The sequence below is a fragment of the Phalacrocorax carbo genome, chromosome 10 (genome assembly GCF_963921805.1).
Source record: "Phalacrocorax carbo chromosome 10, bPhaCar2.1, whole genome shotgun sequence".
Lineage (NCBI taxonomy): Eukaryota > Metazoa > Chordata > Aves > Suliformes > Phalacrocoracidae > Phalacrocorax > Phalacrocorax carbo.
In genome coordinates, this window is record NC_087522.1 from 21,893,898 (window position 1) to 21,914,271 (window position 20,374).

Consider the following 20,374-nt stretch of genomic DNA (forward strand, 5'->3'; position numbering starts at 1 on the left):
ATTTCACAGGCCAGTTACTCTAAAGTGCATTTGTATGAATAAAAACTACTTACCCAGAGGGACATTCAAAAAGGCATTTCAGACAAAAGAAGCCCTAGTGTCAAATATTTTAGTCATTAAAACATAGAACAGCTGCATGTTCTCAGTGAGGTAGTGTCTGGAGCAAGAAAGCAAGTTTGAAAATGTGTATGTCAATGAACTTCATTTTTTGCAATTATGATATATAAAGATTGTGTAAAAAGAAGTTATAGCACCGATTAGTGTGGCCATAATGTCTGTTAGAATAATCTACTTCTGAATAGTTTTAAATACAAAGTCTCCATCTAAGTCTCTTATACATTACATATATCTGGCACAGTTTCTTTCTCACAGGGAAGATTCACTACTGAAACACAGTAGTTACTTTTTTAGTTTGTTAGGGCAGTGGAAGAGAATTCACCCCTGAAAATATACTTTCTGCACAGATTTTCCAGCAGCTGTAACAGTGCCACATTTAATTACAAGGCAACTGTGAGTACATCTATAAAAGCTCCAATGTATCATGACTCCACACCACAAAAGTTAGGAGAGCCAGACCATTATGTTTCCAATGGAAGAGCAAAAGTCTGCAAGTCACACCTGTCTAAAAACAAGTTTAACATCCTTTTCATACCTCTGCCGACAAAACAGGCACCTGTCTCTCCACTCATGCAGTGGAGTGCAAAAAACCCATTCAGTCGTATGCTCCAGCATCCTGGCTCTTCTTTCAATGCAACTTCAGCTATTCAAATCAGTTTATGCAGAAGAGCACTGCAGTAAAGTCAATAGCCATTCCAAGGCCATATTCTGTATATGTCAGAAAACCACCTCAAGCGTGGTTAGATTTCTAACACAGTAAAGAGCTATCTGTAAATACATCCTACACACACTAAAATTACTTCAAAAATACGATCAGTAGCTCGTTCCATACAACACAGCCACTCAACTACTGGAAAAACAGACTGTTAAAAAACGTGTTATTGCCTAAAAGTAACAGTACACGCCCAGGATTATCACTACCTCCAAATTTAGGAGCACAGCACTGGAGAGAACCAACTGTGCATCAAATCCACTTCCCTGAATTTTAAAGCAAAAATGTAACAAGATTTTTGCCAATACTTTCCATCTTCTCTACGGAAATGAAGACGCATAGACGCATCAGATTTGCTCAAAATCCAACACCACACTTGTGGACTTTAACAACAAGGATCAGCTGTGGATGTAGCACAGGAAGAGCTACAAGAACTGTGCCAAGGTAGAAAAACTTTCAATAGCATTAAATCTGTTTGCAGTACAGCATCCTCAAAGCACAGTGAACCAGCAGCTACTGGAGTCCCTGTCCAACACTAATGGAACGAAGCCTGGAGGCAGGATGACATTTGCAACGTTACTTCCAAAGTGCTTCCACATGTTCTGTGAAAACTAGAAAAGGATAAATCTCTGCTAGCACTCTACAAACACCCCAACTCTGGGCAAAATATAAATGCCCAATGGCAATAAGTTAACACACACACAAACTTAACACGATTTTAAGAGAGTGGCATATCTTTCCCCCATCAAACTTCCATGATCTTTCTCTTTTACAAGAGATATTGAAAGTAAACATTCCCTATTCTGCATTGCACTAGTCTCCTCTCAAAAAAAAATGTTTAAGTGTGACCTGAATAAAATAGCAAGCGTTAGAAGCAACAAAGCCCTCAACATGGCTGCTGCTACATTAGTTTCACATATTTTACTTTCATACAGAAAACCTTAAAGGCAGCTGTAGAGACATTTGTTAACAATTCTCATGTCTTCATCTGCTATACAGCTAAAACCATCATCCCTGCAAAAGCCAGACTCCAGTCTTTCTACTCAGCTATGCTTTGAGCTCCTAAGAACTATGGCTGATAATTTTTAGAGAGTGAGCAAGGCAGACCATAAAGAGGCAGACTGACCTCTCCAGAAACATATTAAATGTTGTTGAGCAGCTGTACTACAGGCAATGGGCCACTCTGGAATTCCCATTTAGGAACTTTAAGAAAATGAAGATATTTTCACCATATTTCAGATTTGAATGCATTCCTATTCATTAACCATTTTCCCAAAAATATCTCAGTTTATTTCTGCTCCACTGAGGAGTGTCAGGAAGAAAATTCACCCCATCAGATATTTAAGGACATAGGTGACAGCATACCTTTCCTGGAATGTATGAATTTCCAAATAATACCCAAGAACAGCATGACAGGATACTCTCCTTCAATAGCACAAAGTCCTATTCTTTTTGTGAGCAAAATATAGTACCACCCACTAAACCAATGACTCTACATCTGGTTTATCTCATTTGCTCACAATGGCATACTTCCTGTCTGTATCTATTAAACACCAGTTAACGCCCACTTTGAATCCCAAGCCTAAAAGTTTCCACTACTGCCCATCTCAAGGCACAGTATTTTGGAAGATAAGTTCTAATCAAATAAGCTAAAACACCTCTTAGTATCAAATTGTTCTGATTTTAAATTTTCATTTAATTGTAACTTCTTTAAAGAATTAATAGTCTACCATTATGACCAAATTGGGAGATGTATGGAAAGATGCATTTACTTCAGAGTACTTTTTCCAATGAACAAATTAAATTCAGTGATTTCCAATATAAAGCAGGTAAATAAGGGTAAACAAGTGCCATTATGATGACAGGATGCAAAGACTCATCCATTTCTATGCCTCTTCAGCACAGAATAGCCCAAAACCTTTTCTGACTTTGGGTACATGTGCCCAGAATAGATGAATGCTTCATTTAAATACAGGAAGCATTTGTCATTGTAAGTGCAAGTCCTCACTGAGAGTTAAAAAAAGTCAGGCTTCAAAAAGCAAGAAGTGGTTCGCACACTCTGTGCTCAGTAAAGGGCTGAAAAAGTTGGAGTAAAACTAAATGTCTAGAAACCGAGCATTTTGATTTTCAAGCTGTGTAATGGCTAAACTATTAAAAAAATAGCAATCCTTAAGCTAACAGTTCTGTTCTCTCCTAGACAGTGTTAAACCTTAATCTAAGTTTGAGCTTCCACAGAGCAGTTACTCACTCTTAAAGCTCTGGCAAAACACCATCTCAGGTTAGTATTGGATTACAGTTCCTTCCTTCCAGCACAAAGCTAACACAGGAAAAATAAGCAAGCAGCTGTAACAAAATAGAAACGTTCTATACATTCGAGTATATGTACAAGCACATGTAAGCAACTATAGTAGGGTAAAGTAAGCCATGAACCTAGTGTGAAAATTATCTCAAATTTATGGTATATCTTCACATACCCACAGCTTTACAAAAATACGTAACAGCCAGTTTCAAGAGTTCCACATAGCAACATCACCTATTTAACTATCAGACAGAATTACTTTAAGTATAATACAGATGAAAACTAATAAAAGGTCATTAGGCATCAGAACCATAGACAACAGTTTTCCTTGTGCATAGATACTTAATCCGTTAGCTTTCCATAAGTGCCATCTGCTTACAATCTATTGTAGAGTTAGTATTGGTGTGCATTAAGGAAGAAAGCTTTTGATTACAGGGGAGCATATGCAACAAGACACCTTAAATTTAATATTTTTCTTGTGATATTTATTAAGTATTAATATTAAATATTATTCAAAAACCTTAAAATACTATTGTTTCTTAAATAAAGGGGAAGGAGGAATAGTGACACAAAAGAAAATATCTGTTTATAATGCTTGGATAATCTGGAATGTGTTCTCAGAATTCAAAAAGGTAGTTTCAGTTTCACATGCATTAATAGTCTGTAATATACACACACAAAAAATGGTAGCACAGAAGACACTCTCAGAAGTTAGCAAGTGCTTATAACCTCAAGCACTGGAAAGAAACCCAGGTGTTACTTTGCAATGTTTTCATTATCAAAAGGGAGGAAGGATTCCTTTCCAAGCACAACCCACCACTTACCTTACTAGTCAAACTGTAACTGTAACTCCACTTTTAATAGAGAGAACCGAGTACCTTTCCATGCAATCCAAGAGGTCTATCATTTCTGCTCTTCCAGAAAAATGAAGACAAATATTATATTACTCCTCTGCCTAGCTACATTATTTCAACTAGATAATAACGTAAGATATCTCAGACAGTGATTTTCCAAGGCATTTCTTACATGAGTCATCTAGCTTTAAAAAAGCCACATCCTTTGCAATGAGAGCTGACTGTAAAATAGGTCAGTGTGTAATGAAGCATGCCACTGGCTTATACTTGGGGGGGTGGGGGGGAACAAAAACAAAAACACACACAAACAAAAAAAACCAAAACAAACCCACCAAAAAAAAAACCCCAACCTAAATAATAATTCATGGCAAGAGTACCTCTTGGATACCCAAAAGAAAGGCAGAAACTCTTACCTTAACAGGAAAGCTACACTTGCCAGTACGAACACCTTCTTCATCAGTCTGCCACTGATGAGGCCTACTGGCCTCCGGGACATAGACATCTTTCTTTCTCCTAAAGCTTTGCCGTAATTTGTTCATTTCTCAGATTTTCACGTCCTAGAAGAAGAAAATAAAAATATTGCCAATAGGCACTAAAGCACACTTTTAGCCACTTTAGGTCTACCACTATCATGACAAGTGTCCCTGTGAAAAATCTGAGCTTCTGCAAATACGAATGGAGACCCCTCCAAAAGGAAAATATTTTTGGACACAGATTAAGATAGTTATTCACTTCAAAGTGGAAAACACAAATCCATATTACTTGTTTAATATCTTTCCACAGCAACTGAAGCATTAGACCTAGGAATAACTATTACTTTGAGCATAAGGTTACCTAAAATAGCTGACAGAGAAGCTCTGAAGAGCGATGCGCATGAAATCCTGCCTTCACGAATTTAAACACCTACCTAGAGCGACCAAGCAGGACACGAGTAGCACAAGCTTCCAAGGCACCCATGCAAGGCAAGGATTCATAGCTCTAAGACTCTGCCTAGAATTAGGTGCTTGTGCCATTCTTAAAGTACAAGTGACAGGTTCCTGCTTTTACTGACGGGCACAGTCCAGCCTTCGCTTAGTCTACTGGTAGAAGTTTAAACGTTTAAATGAGAAGCACAGTGAACTGACTTCCATGTCCTGAGTAAAACTAAAAAATTGTGTTCTCCTACCTCTTCAGAAGGGAAAGACAGTTCTGTAATTACCCTTCCAAGGCCCATAATTAGATGCTTTTTATACACTATTCTCTTATGTGTTGGTTTCTATATACTAACTAAACTATCCTTTAGACATACTCACTTTTACTAGATTCAAACCACAATTAGCCAAGAAGCTATCAGAGGAAGTACTACTGATAGAAAGACTCAATATTCAGGTACAGAAATAAAATCATATGGGATACAATGTGGGGAGTATAGAAAATATTCTGAAAGGATTCTTGAGGTGTTGTTCCCCTTTCTTGAAATGGAAACCTGCTTACAAGCATGTCTCATTTTGATAGAAAAAAAAGATGCTGCAGAATGCAAGGCAACAAAATCTAACTGCATTATATATGCTCATTTCCCATTCGATTAACTAAGCTACAGAATATAGATGTTTATAGGTGCCAATAGGCAGCCTTTGAATGAAAGCAGCTTTAAAAGCAGTTTGAACACTATTTTAAACCCTGAAAAGATCTAGTGTTTTCCAGTTAAAACTATTTGACATAGGTGAGAAAAATCAACACATTCATGTTTGTGGTTTCTCTGGCATTTAGGAAGCTTAAATTCAAAATGTAACAATTTCAAAACTGAACAAAAGTCAGAAATTAAAAGCATTACAGAAATGCCCACTAATACTACTGATCAGCCAGATTAAAAATATTATATTTCATGACTTGGCCATTCCAACTAACAAAAAGGTGTGAGTTTTGTCACTGAGGCCCCAAACCTTCCTTCAACAGCCGTTACTTTCCTCCTCAAGCTGTAAGTCATTAGGCAAGTCAGTTCCCACTGTAACTTATGAGCATGGCATTGGCTCATTTCTCTAGAATCTTCTGTCTTTCAATGATCCATTAAAAGCAATATTGTAAAATAAGTAATAATTTAAAGAAATACCCATGGATGAAGAAAACACCACTGTATCACCAGAACTGGGGAATTTAAGTGTGGCAATGTTAATGCCTGTTGAAGTGGAAATAAGCACGCTACTGATGCACACAAGTTCAGTGACAAACGAATGCAATGCTACCTAGTCTTGGAGCACTGCGGGGCATTCTTTCAGCATAAGGGATAATTTCTGAAGTGTTTCTACGTTAGCCAGCAACCAGACCAAACCCCACTTCTGCAGCAAACATCTGCATTCAAAGCTGCTCGATGAGCATTTGAAACATTGGAAAGCAGTAAGGTGCGGCACTCCAAGCAATCCAAATCTCTCTTGCAAAAGAAGTGAAGGGTTTAGAACTAGCAAAGGCTAGATGCCTGTCCCTGGGAGGGAGCGTGTATCTAAAATAGCCACAAGCTCTAACAAACAGTGTAAACGCAGGGATAGAAAGTTGCTCTGTGATTCTCAGTTGCAATTATCTAGTTATAAAGGAGTGTTAGTTTCATTCCTCTGTGGCTGCAAAATGCCTGACATAACTAGTAACAAAATATTTTCTTGAATTTACTTGGTAGGATTCAGAGGTTAGAACATGTGTGCAAACTAAAACACATGCACTTTTCTTGCCACTAAACAAGCTGAAGCAGCTCCTCTACAAACGCAGTTTCTTTATTTTACAAGCTAAAAGACATTTTAAAATCTTTGAATGCACAAAGGCAATTCTGGAAGTTTTAAGAGGAGGTGCAAGGCTTCTGTTCCCTATTAAGGCTTACAGATGCATTAGAGCAGTATTAGTTATGTATTTTGCTTTACAAACTGCAGGCAGAGGAGTCTATGCACCACAGTCTAAAGGAACCAGAATTTCAAGGGGGGGCCATTCAATCACCCTGGGCAGGGGACATGTACTGCAGCAAGTCGAGACATGGCGCCTCAGCTCACGAGGACAGACACCCACTCTCCCCCCCACTGAAGACTGGCAGTGCCACAGCACCATGAGCCAAACCGCTGTTCCAGCTGCTCCAGTGCAAAGCCCAGGAGCCTGGGCAGCGCATAGCTTAAAGCCCAGCTGGCAAGCGACTCTTAAACTGCTAGAAATAGATGCAGCAAGGCTCATCTGCTAGCATTCTGAGTAAAACCCATTAAAAAATGCTTTGTAGACATTTCAAACCTACAAATGTGTAAAAACAATCTGTGGAAAACTTTTCAAGGTAACTCTGAATCTCAAAAGCTTCAGTAAACAACAAAACAAGAACTGAGAACAGCACGCAGCCACTCTACCACTTGTGAAATCACAGTCTAATTGCCTTATCGTAACATTGGCTTATGTGAGCATTTCCTTGGACTTCTCCCAGGAAGCATTACTTTTGTCCATGAGACTGGTATCTTATCAGAGATTTATTCCAACCAGGAATCTCAGTCCACAGGGGAGGATGAGAATAAAGAGTTCCTCAACTACACTTCCTATGAGAAGCTGAAGTGGCATTTTGCCCAAAAGTATTTCCTTTTCACTGAAAACCAAACCCATTTTCCTACATGTTCTAATTTTGAGGTCATGTTGGCAACAAGCAGTTTAAAAATAGCTTATTGTATTTAATAAATGCTGACAAATAGGAAGATTAATTTCTGGTCAGGCAACCAGAGAGCTTTCTCCAACTGCCACACAGATTTTCTGAGATGTCATATTGTTTCACATAGGTTGCAAAATGGTTTACCCTATAAACACCTAATTTGCTGGTAACATGCACGTCAGCCCAATATAACTAGAACGGCCATCTGATGGGAAAGTGTTATGTAAAACAATTCCCACAGGCTGCATATTTGAGGATTCAGGAAAGAAGCACATGAATTGCTGCAATTAAGCACTGAATTTTCTACTAATTTTGTCTGGAGCTCAAAATCCCTGCACAGGAGCTCTAGAGAAAAATGAGTATTTTCTACTTGAATTCTTTGCAGTACTCTTCACACATCCATACAAGCACGGCATGCCTGCCACCACAAGAGAGACCAACCTAGGCTGCAACAACCTAGCAGGATATTTTCTTCTAAACTGACAGCATCACTGATACTGTAAAAAGCTTTATACTCTGTCTTGGGATTATATAGGCTGAAAGTTTTCTGTCCCTGATTTTTCTATATTTAGCAACTGATTTTTCTCCTGTAATTAAAAATATTTTTAAAAACCCCAAGAAGAAACAAACCAAGCCACCAAAGACACTACTTCCTTTTCACTTTTACAACCCCGAATCCAGCCAAGGGCCCAGGGAGAGGACAATGGAGAAACCGTATTTGAAGATAAACCTGGTGAAAAGCCAAGATGGGAAACTCAAAATCTAATTAATTCAAAAAACTTAACACTATATCAGAGACAAACCAGTAACAAAGGCTGAAAGCACCAAGATCTGGAGAAAAGAGGAAACAGAGCTGCTTTGGGTTCTGTTACATTTCAAGGTTATCTCTTACCAGAAGGCTAACTGCACATAGCTCCACATCCGAATGGTCATGCCTGCTTGAGGGGGAACAAAAAACCAAAAAAACCCCCAAAACAAACTAACAAAAAAACACCACCACCAAACCCAAACAAGAAAACCTTCACCACTTTTGCAATCCAAGATTTCAACATTAGACTAAACATTACAGCAGTTCCCAAACCACCAAACAAGCATCTATAAAAGGCATGGAAAAGACAAAAGTTATTCACATAGTGAGTTTTTAAATTTATGTTTCTATGTATTTTTATGCAAATTGATATATTTTGGATATTTTGAAAACACAGGTCCAAAGACAATTTAAGGAGAGTTTTGGTACCATTATTCTTCTGACGACCTGACAAGGTATCATCTTAACCTATATCAGTCCAGTGACAACTGAACTCATATAGGTTCTGATACTGAACTGATATAGTCCAGCGGAGAGCTACAAAGATGATCAGGGGGCTGGAGCATCTCCCTTGTGAGGAAAGGCTGAGAGACCTGGGTTTGTTCAGCCTGGAGAAGAGAAGGCTGAGGGGGGATCTCATCAATACCTATAAATATCTAAAGGGTGGGTGTCAGCACATTGGGACTGGGCTCTTTTCAGTGGTGCCCAATGACACAACACGGGCCAACGGGCACAAGTTGGAACAGAGGAAGTTCCAGCTAAACATGAGAAAAAACTTCTCTACTGTGAGGGTGACAGAGCCGTGGCACAGGCTGCCCAGAGAGGTTGTGGAGTCTCCTTCCCTGGAGACATTCAAAACCCACCTGGACGCGTTCCTCTGCCCCCTGCTCTGGGTGTCCCTGCTCAAGCAGGGGGGTTGGACAAGATGATCTCCAGAGGTCCCTTGCAACCCCTGCCATTCTGTGATTCTGTGACAACTCAGGGGCAGCAAAGAAAAAACATTGTCACGGAGAAAAGTGCATGTTGAAGCACTCTTGGCTTCATTGCCTTATGCATCATCAGGTTACAGCTGCAGAGCAAATTACTGCATGATAAACTAGCATTTTAATTCATGTCTTGGTAGCTGCCCTGCTGTAAGAATGTGTTCACTTTTACCCTTCAGTGAGGACAACCCAGCAATTTATCCTGCAGCGAGATATGAGTGAGCTTTCACATTACCTGACGTTAAATCAGGTAGGACCTGATGATAATGCAAATTTGGAGCTTAGCTTGCCTTGCAGGAATTTACATATACACCCAAACCTTCAGATAAGGAGTTCATTTACATTGTGCATAAATGTTCCTTGCATGACAGTTGCTGCTACAAGGTGATCCAAACCATAGAATCAGCCGGGCAGAAGGACAGTATTGGTACCTGAATTGCGTTCACAATTTTAAGTGGTTAGAAGTCTGAAATCTGTAGTACTCCTAGCCTAAAATCTAAACAACCACTTACAGTTTCAACACTGAGAACAAAAAGCAGCACAAACCCATTTCTATCTTTCTTCTGAACTGTATCCTTCACAAAGGTTATTTAATCTGCATTCAATTATGTGTTTGCAATGAAAAGTGATAAAAACTGATTTTAAGTCTTCAGTTCAGCCAGGTTTTTAAAAACTATTCAGTGGGTTTGGGATTACTTACTGTTTTCTCTCAGAATTGGATACTGTTTCCTAGTTACTTTATCAATTTAGGTTAAAAAAAAAAAGTCATGGGTCAAATAAGGGCAAAATCCTCTCTGCAGCCTACAACAAATCCTGAGCAGCCAGGGCACAGCAGGGAATGCCCCTCCCTGGTGCCATCCTAATGCTTTGTAGCAAAAGAACTCCTGCAAGCATGAACCATCTGCAGTAGACCAGACCAACACATCAATAAAATTCCTAGAAGTATGCATTTCAAACAACAGGCAAATCTAGATGTAATAATAATGTGTTATAGGGATCACTAAAATTTACAAGCCTCTACATAAAACTAATTCAATTAAAATGTTACAATCAGACGAATTTTTAAAAGTCTCATTCATACCTCTATTGCCTACTGGCCACACATATGTGAGGTAGGAGCAAGCTGCACAACTATCAGCTCCTACTTGCTCTTTCCCAATAAAATGCACTTAAGATTGCTAATAAAAAAAAGGACTAAGCCAAACAGAGCCCCAAACCCAGAGCAACAGGTTCATCCATCTCGAATAAGTTTTTTTTGCCTAAGAAATACTAAGCATTTCTTGACATCAGAGCCTTCTGAATAAGGATGTGGTTTCCCTGCAATGTTACCTGATACTTCAAGACCTATGAGGACATGCAAATTATCTTAATCTCATTGAACAAAAAGTGTTTACCTAACTAACTTACTAGGAAAACTCTCCAGAAACATTCCATGGCATGGATGTGAAGATCTGCACCCTCAGAAAACTCCATGGCTTTGAGTTCTTGTGCAAGTACAACCTGGTCACACCTGTCCAAAGATTCGTGTCTAACAGCCATCTTTTTAGCATTATCAAAACTTGAATTTTATTATGAAATCCACAAGGGTCTGCACCAGGAAATGGAAACATCCCACAGTTCCATATTTCAGATGAGTATTCCACATTACTTTTTCCTATAAAATTCAGTTCACTGCTGACACTAACACTATTGTAAATCTTAGCTATAACCAGGGCACTAGGACATCAGCGAGGAAACATACTTGTTTCAAGCCATTTTCTTGTGACAAGATTTGGTTTTGGCAGGCTTGCTTGCAGTACAAGCACAAATATAAAGCAGTGGTTCAAAACATTCAGATCTATTTTGCTTTCTAATGCACAGTTTGAACCTCTAAATTGAAGATGACGTGGTAAGAACGTTTCATTTACAATAAAGAGTCAAGCTAGGAAAGCAAGTTGACTGCCACCAAGGTAAATAGTCTGTCCCTGTCTATTATGAAGCTGCCAGATGGAGTTTTACTTCTCTGAAAAATCCTTATTAAGCATTGCTGCTAAACAAACAGTCTCCCCTCCTCTCCCACTTCCACAGTACAAAAACATGTAATGCCCTATCTCTCCAAGGCTACTGTAAAGGTTAGCCAAAACTTGCTGCAATTGCCCTGCAACAGCTTCTCTGCAATTATTCACCAGCACAAGAACACAGAGTACCCTTATCTTATAAGGAAGAAAAGGTCACCCAACGTGTCAGAATTTGACTACAGAACTTTGAGCCTTTTTGTAAGTTTAGATTCCATAAAATCTAATTAAATCCAGCACTGTCACACTGAAGCAAAAGAAGGCATGTAACCATATGATCATTCTCACTAAAACTTTAACAGTCCTGCTTATGCAATACAGTATGACTAACCACATTATTCACCACATGGCTTTCCAACCCATTTACCCTTTCATTACCCAATTAAGATCTAATAATACAGTACTACAAGTAAGCTTTCTAAGGCATCAAAATACACGTAAGTGTGAAGCACAAGTTCATTTGTTGAGCCAGTAAATACATTTTGTTCTTATTATTAGAGTTCAAATTAAGGGGATTTTCCTTGCTGCAAAAAAATAAAGTGTTGGATATGTAATAAAGACTACTGAAACATGCATATCATCTGTAGAAAACTCTCCTTCCAGCAGTGAAAGTAATATTTAGATCATACTTTGAAAATACAGCAGTAACAGCAACCTGAAAACTCTTTGTATAAGACCAAAGTGGTCAGAGCTGTAATGATAATATAAATTTCTCTGACAGTGTTCTTAGAAATTGTGACGCACTGTCATCACAAGATGTGAGGTACTAGCCATCCTCTCAAATCCATCAGATTTCTTGTCTCATACCTGAGGTAAGGTAGCTGATCGTGTGAGCACTCCACAGCTGTTACCAAAGCACTTGACAATTCTATTTGCACCACAGATGAGGGTGGAAGAAGGGGCGGGAAAAAGTGTTATGACAGCAACATCCTACTAGCAAAAAACAAGAGTTAAACAAAAATTGCAGATAGCTTATGAAATATCAGGAAGTGAAGTAATGAACTGTACCTCCAATACACTGTCAACAATTGTGTCGCTAAAAGATTCCGCTACCAGAAGCCCTGTCCTAAAGCTTATAATTTTATAAAATACACCAGACTCTTCAAACGTAACTATCTCCAGACTGCAGCAATTAAATACACTATTCAGTATTCACAACAGTATGTAACAGCACACTCAGACTCTTAAATTGTCAGAAAAATACAAGTTTGATCATTGTAAGGCAGAAGTTATTCCTAAAGATATGCAACGCTGTTTCTAGCAGTCATAAGAGAAATCACTTGCCTCTCCCGAACCTGTTAAGTTCAGCAAACAAAAGAAAGCAAGCCTCTTCTCTCCATCAGTAACTATTCCAAAGCAAATGTCCCAATTCATCTGACTCCACAGCGAGTGCAAATTCTGACTACAGTCCTGTACAAGATACTAAAATGTTTAAGTACAGAGATATAAGGCAGTAATTCCCTTGACATAGGCTCACCCTAAAAATATCCTGCAGTGATTGTCAGCCACTAGTGAAAAGCAGGTCTCCTAAACACTCCATGTGATACAAAGTGAGCTGAATTATACTACCTATAACAACTGAAAATGAGCAAAAGTTTTCTTCAAAAAAACACAAGCTGTGCCTTCTGGAAAGTAGTTCAAGCAATTCTGCTTTGTAGCTCATCTGCACGCATGTGAAGAATTTTAACTAACCAAGTCATGCCATTTCTAAGTGAATCATTTACATTTAGGGCAGCTAAATCTCAGACTACTAAACAGTTTTCAAACATGAACGTCTCTGGTTTAGAAGGTATCTATACAAATACATGTTGAATTTAGAAAAGAAATTAGATATTAAAGTATGGAAAGGGCTGAAACGGTGGAAGATTTATTTCCTTTAATCACCCAAATCCAAGAACCAAAGCTTGAAGTTAAATATGTCAAATCTCACAAAAATAAATGCATTTTAAAAATTAAAAGAAAATAACTTTTACAAGTAAAATAAGCCTATTTTATTGCTAAATCACTCACAAATCTAAGGTTTTTACACTGCAGTTACTTCAGGACATGTGAGTGTTTTATAACCAAATAATGAATGTTTTAATAGACAACGAATTGTAACCAGTACAGCAGACATATGCTGCTTAGATATAGAAAAGGTCAAGTATAAATCAATCAATCATACCTTTGTGCTATTGGCCTGGTCATTACCTACTTTGAGTTCAGAAATATGCGAACACACACTGTATTTTTTATTCTAAATCTTAAAAGCAAGAGCAGAAACAGCAGACTAACAAGCTATGGAACTAGAACACACGCTTCAGGAACCAACATGCATTCTCAACCGTATTACTTGGAGGATACGTTTCAGCAAGATTTAAAAAAATGTATTCATACCGAAGCTTTACACAGCTTTAATATACAATGGTCACACTCAACACAAAAGTGAAAGCTACAGCATTTTGGACAACTGATCCAGCAAAAGCGGTCTGCGCCAGCACACAGCAGCCTTAGAAGTGCAGTCCAGCAGTCTGCATGGCCCATGTTCCAGAAGCATTTGGAACAAACTATAAATTTATATCAGCTTTATGAGAAATCTTCAGTGGGAATGGAGAGTAGTGCTGCCAAGTCTGTCAGGAAGTAGGGTTCAGATATAGAGAAACTAGGTAAATCACACTAGGTAAATCCATAAGAACAATAGCATGCTCAGATGCAGAATGGGGAGTCACACAGGGTTCTCTGCTGGAAACAGTGATTTTTATTTAATTTGTATATGTTCTCAGAAGCAAACAGTTAAGTGACTGTTTACAGCTGATGCAAAATGTCCTGGAGTAGATTAAACTGATTTTAGAGATACAGGAGGATCTCACAAGAAGAAACCATTCGGTGATAAAAACAGCAGAGAAAAGCACATGGAAGAGGCAAGAGAATGACTCTAACTGCAAATAATTATGACTAGGAATTCAGCTATTAGTATTGTTTAGTCCTCTAAAAATGGAACTGTCAAATAAGCAAACAGTAGTAAAAATTATTATGAAAGCAGCAGAGCAAAACCAGTAAGATGTGGCAACATAAGCCTAGACAGACCATGCTCAGCTTCATTACCACATAGTTCTTGTGGTTAACATACCCTTTCCGAAATGAAATGAACAAGTACAGAAGAGTAACAAGGAAAATTAGGACTACATCACAGCTTCTGTTCAAGGACAGATTAGATGTGTCACAGGTCTTTATATCAGAAAATCAATTTGCTGGTGGGGAGAGCTACAAGAACTGTAGTATCGCGGGTGTCAGAAAATGAACGGGAAATGATGGTTTTCCAATTCTTACATTGCAGAAACTGGGGAGAAAGGATGAAATTCTCTAGCAGTCTAGGTTTCAAAATAAAAGAGTATTTCTGATGTGATATGCAATCAATTTGCGCAATTCCTTGCCCCAGGTTTTTTTGCAAACTAAAAATGTAGAAGGATGAAAAAAAAAGTTCAAGTGTTTGATCAAAATTTCCAAGGGATATTAGAAACTACAATGGAGATACAGCCTCCCATCCAGGAAATCACCCAGTCCAATCTGACCGGCTGGGAAGGCCTATTTTGTGTCTGCCTTAACATTAAACTCTTCCCTGGGATCCAACACTGACTGTATCAGAGAGAGTTACTGTGCTACAGAGCCCTTGCTGTAAACCAGCATAACTCACAACCTGGTCTCCCTTCACCACCAGGTCAGCTGGCCAAACCCCCATGTCACTGCTGTCACAGTAGAGCTGGTAGCACCCAGCTACACCAGGCCCAGCAAGAGCTGGCTCACTACGTTTGCAAGGATCTCCCTTTCCCAAGCCTGCAGAAGTTTCCATAGCTTAAGACATTTGAATGAAAACCAGGACATAAATTTCTATATTCCTGATAGCTCACAAAATTTGAATTACTATGGCAACAAGCCATGTGTGCTCTAGTCAATCTCAATTAGAAAATGAAACTTAGCTTAAACTGCCATGAAGTATGCGTGAGGAAAAATTAGCTCTTGCATTCACAAGATGACAGATGACTCCTTGTTATACCATTACTGCAGTAGTCCCAAGCACTTCACTCAGTCACTTGCTTGGCAGCTGTTATGTGGCAGTTCAAGGCACTTCACTCACTCCCATCCTCCAACAGTTAGATAAATATAATTAAGGTCCTTTTATCTGTGCGTTTTCTTCAGCTTGTTCATGCTATATCTGCCATACTTCTGACTGTAGCCAATGCAAAGAATAGGGTGAGCGTCACAAAAGGCATTTTTAATATTAATTTATAACTCAAAGTGAAACTGTGAAGGCTTTGCATCAGGCTTTTGTAAAAATGGCAGGTTCTGATAATAAAAATGAGCCTAGACAAAAGATACAGTAACTTTTTCTGGCTGTCAGAATACTGGGGGAAAAAAAATCATTTGATCATCCCTCAATAATCCCAGCAACACAAAAAAGTTCACTTTCACATAAAAGATAGGCAGAAACTTCTCAAGAGAACTCGCTGTAGTGGTCAGCATAGCAACTGTGGCTGACTTAGAAGAATATAAGTTTTTCTCCACAGAAATATATCATTTATCATATTAGGAATTAATGTTAACACCTGTACACCTGTCCAGTGCAAGTTTTGAGTTATTCCTTAACTCTTTTCTCATAATAGCTTTTTGCAAACATTACCGGGAACTAACATGACTACTTCCCAAATGTATTTGCCTTACATAAGTGTAATCAAATCAGAAGCTAGCTTAACAAAGTCAGATACAAACTATAAATTCTTCTCTATAAACACAGGATGCAATATTTTCTGAATTCCCACACCAATTAAATACCTTTAAAAATATTCTACATTCTCTTTAGAGTCTAACAAAAGCCACATGTTTCATTGCTCACAGAACTCACAAGATGTTTAAGGAATCTGCCACCATAGTCCCTATGAGATGTGTCTAAACAGGGTACTCTAACACAATTCCAGCTTCCTGGTACAATTTTGTACATACACAACTAGCATTCCTTATGATTACACAGCACGTAAAGCCTCCTTTCATGCCTAACACTTCCCATGTCTGCTTACTGCAAAGCCTTAAGAAGATCCAGGCACAACTTCAGTGGCACCCTTACTCAGTGATTTTGAAAATCAGATAGCAACATAACTAAGATGATATCTTTTAGAAGTATTTAACTTCATAAAATCCTGATCTGTGTAATTTGTGGCCAAAAAATTCCCCAACTCCAAGTACCATACAATCAGTTACCAGAACATAATGTTCACATGACAGTAGCAGGAATATGTTACCTTGATGACTGACTTTTTTCCTCAGGTTCTGCAATAGTACTTTTCTTAAAAGCACTCTCAAAATCTCTCCCTTGAAGCTATAACCTTGACTCCATGGATATACAAAAAATATGAATCTATGGGCTGAAAAACGTCACAGAGGTGATAAAGTCAAGTCCAATATGGGCTAAAAAAAGGTTTCATCTGAAAACTTATGTCCTTTCCTCCCTGTACCTCAAAACCCAATGGATTTTTAGATTATTTCAAACGCTTCTTTTAAAGGACACCACCACTATCTGAAATGGTTACACACACCATTATACCAACTTGCTACAACTCCAGTCAAGGCTGGATTTCCCTTTGTTCATGGCAACAGACCTGAAACTTCTCAGATCTATGCCAAAACCTTTTCTTACTACTTCCAATGTTCATATATTATCAGTTGGGTATAACAGGGAAGGGGGGAAATCTCAGTGGAGTTGGGGAGGATTTTGGGTGGTGGATTTTTCTGGTCTAAAAAAATTAAGGGATAAAAAGACAAATAAATCAGAATGCATTTAAGGTTTGGGGGTTTTTTGGGAAGAATTCCAGTCAAGTTTTTCAGATCAGCTCTTATAAACAGATGCATACTTCCCTCCTTACTCCCTCTTCCTATTGCTTTACATTTAAAGCCTTTTGCTTATAAGGATAGTAATGTTTGTAATCTCCCAGACATTTCCTTTCACAGGAGTTACCAGGTTTCATTACCACCACTAAAATTAGTAACACATTATTGCTGATCAGCAATAACATACTATGAATCCACAATTACATGCTTACTGCGAATTATCACATACAACTTGAGAGGTCTATAAATCCGGGGGTCCACATCCAAACTGGTTATTTATACTCCCATCAGACTTCGTGGAGAGAAAAAACAGTTCCGTTACCTAACAGTGAAAAATGTATGCCTCTAAACAAATAACTCAGAATCCAAACAGAGAGTTTCCACCCTTTTTGCCTAATATAAAATTAATCATTTCACAATTCCTCCATGATAATTAATATTTTTTAAAAGACATGATTAATCAATAAATGGAAGCAATACTTTCAATTCTCTAACAACCTAGTCCAAATACTTGGTCTTTCCAGCACCACAATGAGATCTTAATTCCAGCCTGTAGCCAACATTTAAACTAGTTAGTCCAATACAATATCCTCTAATATAGAGGAGAAAAACAATTTCTCATTTCATTAACTGAGACCACTCCAAACTAGTGAAAATACTTTACCTACTAACTGCACAGCAAGCACTCTTATCAGCATTTCAGCTTCTAGCCAAAATTAAATCTATGGTAATTTGGCACACAAGCTTTAGCTTAGAATATGATGGATTCAGCCTTACTGTACACCACCTTCCTGGTCATAAAATATCAAGATCTTAATTCAACTTTTTCCTGTTCATTTTCTCTTCCCCATATTAATTCCAACTATTAGCCTACAGGTTTTATTATCTCTTTCAAGATCAGCATGGACTTTCTGCTACAACACAGACAAGTACTACCAAAAACCATGCATTAAAACCCAGAATAAGCCTTTGCATGGGTGCTTTCCTTACAAGTTGTATTTACATCTCAAAATGGATTTTAAGAGAAGGCCACAATGTGCACCCTAATATCAACAGTTTAAAATAACCGTCACATAATAATAAACATCCTCCACTGAAATTGTCTGTAGAATCTAGAAATTAAGATCAAAAGTGTTGCCATATTCTTAGCCCGGCAAGACACGGAAAACACTTATTAGTGAAACAAAGTTTAACAAACAGCAATTTAACAATTGATCAATCATACATTTAAAAGAAAGTTAAGATATACTTCTCAAATTATAATGCTGCCTTTCATGGTCCCAGTTTATCTATATAAGGAGCCAAGACTATCACCTTCTTCCATGAATACTGAAATCCCATAAATATTCACATTCACAAAACTGCTTCGCCGTTACTCACCAACAGTTCTCCCACCTAAGAGATTCTAAACAACTGTGTTTATTTTAGCCCTGATCTGCAAAAAAAAAAGGTCAATAAGAAAAATGGCAGAAGAACATTAAAAAGTGCCTTTATTTCAGCAAAAGCTTCAAATGAAAGGATAATTACAAGCAATATCTGCTAAATTAAGTCAGAAATATCTCAAGCCATCAGTAAAGCAGATTTTGTCAGCTAGAGCCAGGTAAGAGCTACAGGAATACTGGATATTGTACTGCAGTTGAACACCTATTACCTTATTTAAAATAAGCTGCTAGTTGAGACATGGACAAAAAGACAGAGATGTTGATTATTCAAACAAACTGAGCTCTTGGCTTTCTTGTTACTGTTGTTCAAATTCAACAGTAACATCACACTGGACTACAGAGGTAAGTACATACTTCCTTGTCTGTGGACAAGGGAAGAGCTATGGATGTCCTCTATCTGGACTTCTGTAAGGCCTTTGACACAGTCCCCCACAACATCATTCTCTCTAAAATGGAGAGAGATGGATTTGATGGGTGGACTGTTCCGTGGATGAGGAACTGGCTGGATGGTCACATCCAGAGGGTAGTGGTCAATGGCTCGATCTCCAGAGGGAGACCGGTGACAAGTGGTGTCCCTCAGGGGTCCGTACTGGGTCCGGTACTTTTTAATATCTTCATCAATGACATGGACAGTGGGATCGAGTGTACCCTCAGCAAGTTTGCAGACAACACCAAACTAAGCGGTGCAGTTGACACACCAGAAGGACAGGATGTCATCCAGAGAGACCCAGACAAGGTGGAGAGATGGGCCTGTGAGAACCTCATAAGGTTCAACAAGGCCAAGTGGAGGGTCCTGCACCTGGGTCAGGGCAACCCCCAGTATCAATACAGCCTGAGGGATGAAGAGATTGAGAGCAGCCCTGCAGAGAAGGGCTTGGGGGTATTGGTGAACAAAAAGCTGGACATGGGCCAGCAATGTGCACTCACAGCCCAGAAGGCCGACTGTATCCTGGGCTGCATCAAAAGCAGCGTGGCCAGCAGGTCGAGGGAGGGGATTCTGCCCCTCTTCTCTGCTCTGGTGAGACCCACCTGGAGCCCTGCGTCCAGCTCTGGAGCTCCCAACACAGAAAGGGCATGGACCAGTTGGAGCAGGTCCAGAGGAGGGCCACAAAAATGGTCCAAGGGCTGGAGCACCTCTCCTATGAGGAAAGGCTGAGAGAGTTGGGGTTGTTCAGCCTGAGAAAAAAAGGCTGCAGGGAGACCCGATTGCCGCCTTTCAGTACTTAAAGAAGGACTATAGGAAGGATGGGGGCAATCTCTTTAGCAAGGCCTGTTGTGACAGGACAACAGGTAATGGTTTTAAACTGAAGGAGGGTAGATTTAGACTGGATATAAGGAAAATATTTTTTACCATGAGGATGGTGAAGCACTAGCGAGGTTACCCAGAGAGGTGGTAGATGCCCCACCCCTGGAAACATTCAAGGTCAGGTTGGACTGGGCTCTGAGAAACCTGACTGAGTTGAAGATATCCCTGCTCACTGCAGGGGGATTGGACTAGATGACCTCTAAAGGTCCCTTTTGAACCTAAATCATTCTATGGTTCTGTGAATATAGATCCCTGAAGCTGTCCTCACATATTACTGGTACAGAAATTACCTCCCTCCCT

At 39.0% G+C, this 20,374-nt stretch overlaps 1 protein-coding gene across 8 annotated transcripts in view; it reads right to left on the reverse strand.

The window, feature by feature from the left end:
- Positions 1-20,374, reverse strand: part of NUMB (NUMB endocytic adaptor protein) — a 99,264-nt gene that overhangs the window by 32,201 nt on the left and 46,689 nt on the right. For 6 of the 8 annotated variants that reach the window (XM_064462406.1, XM_064462402.1, XM_064462405.1 and 3 more), the window contains exon 2: positions 4,396-4,539. The exons of the other annotated variants lie outside the window; for them this stretch is intronic. In XM_064462406.1, coding sequence (XP_064318476.1) covers positions 4,396-4,521 — 126 coding nt within the window. In that variant the 5' untranslated portion in view covers positions 4,522-4,539. The remainder of the gene's footprint in view (positions 1-4,395; positions 4,540-20,374) is intronic. 8 annotated transcript variants of the gene reach the window in all.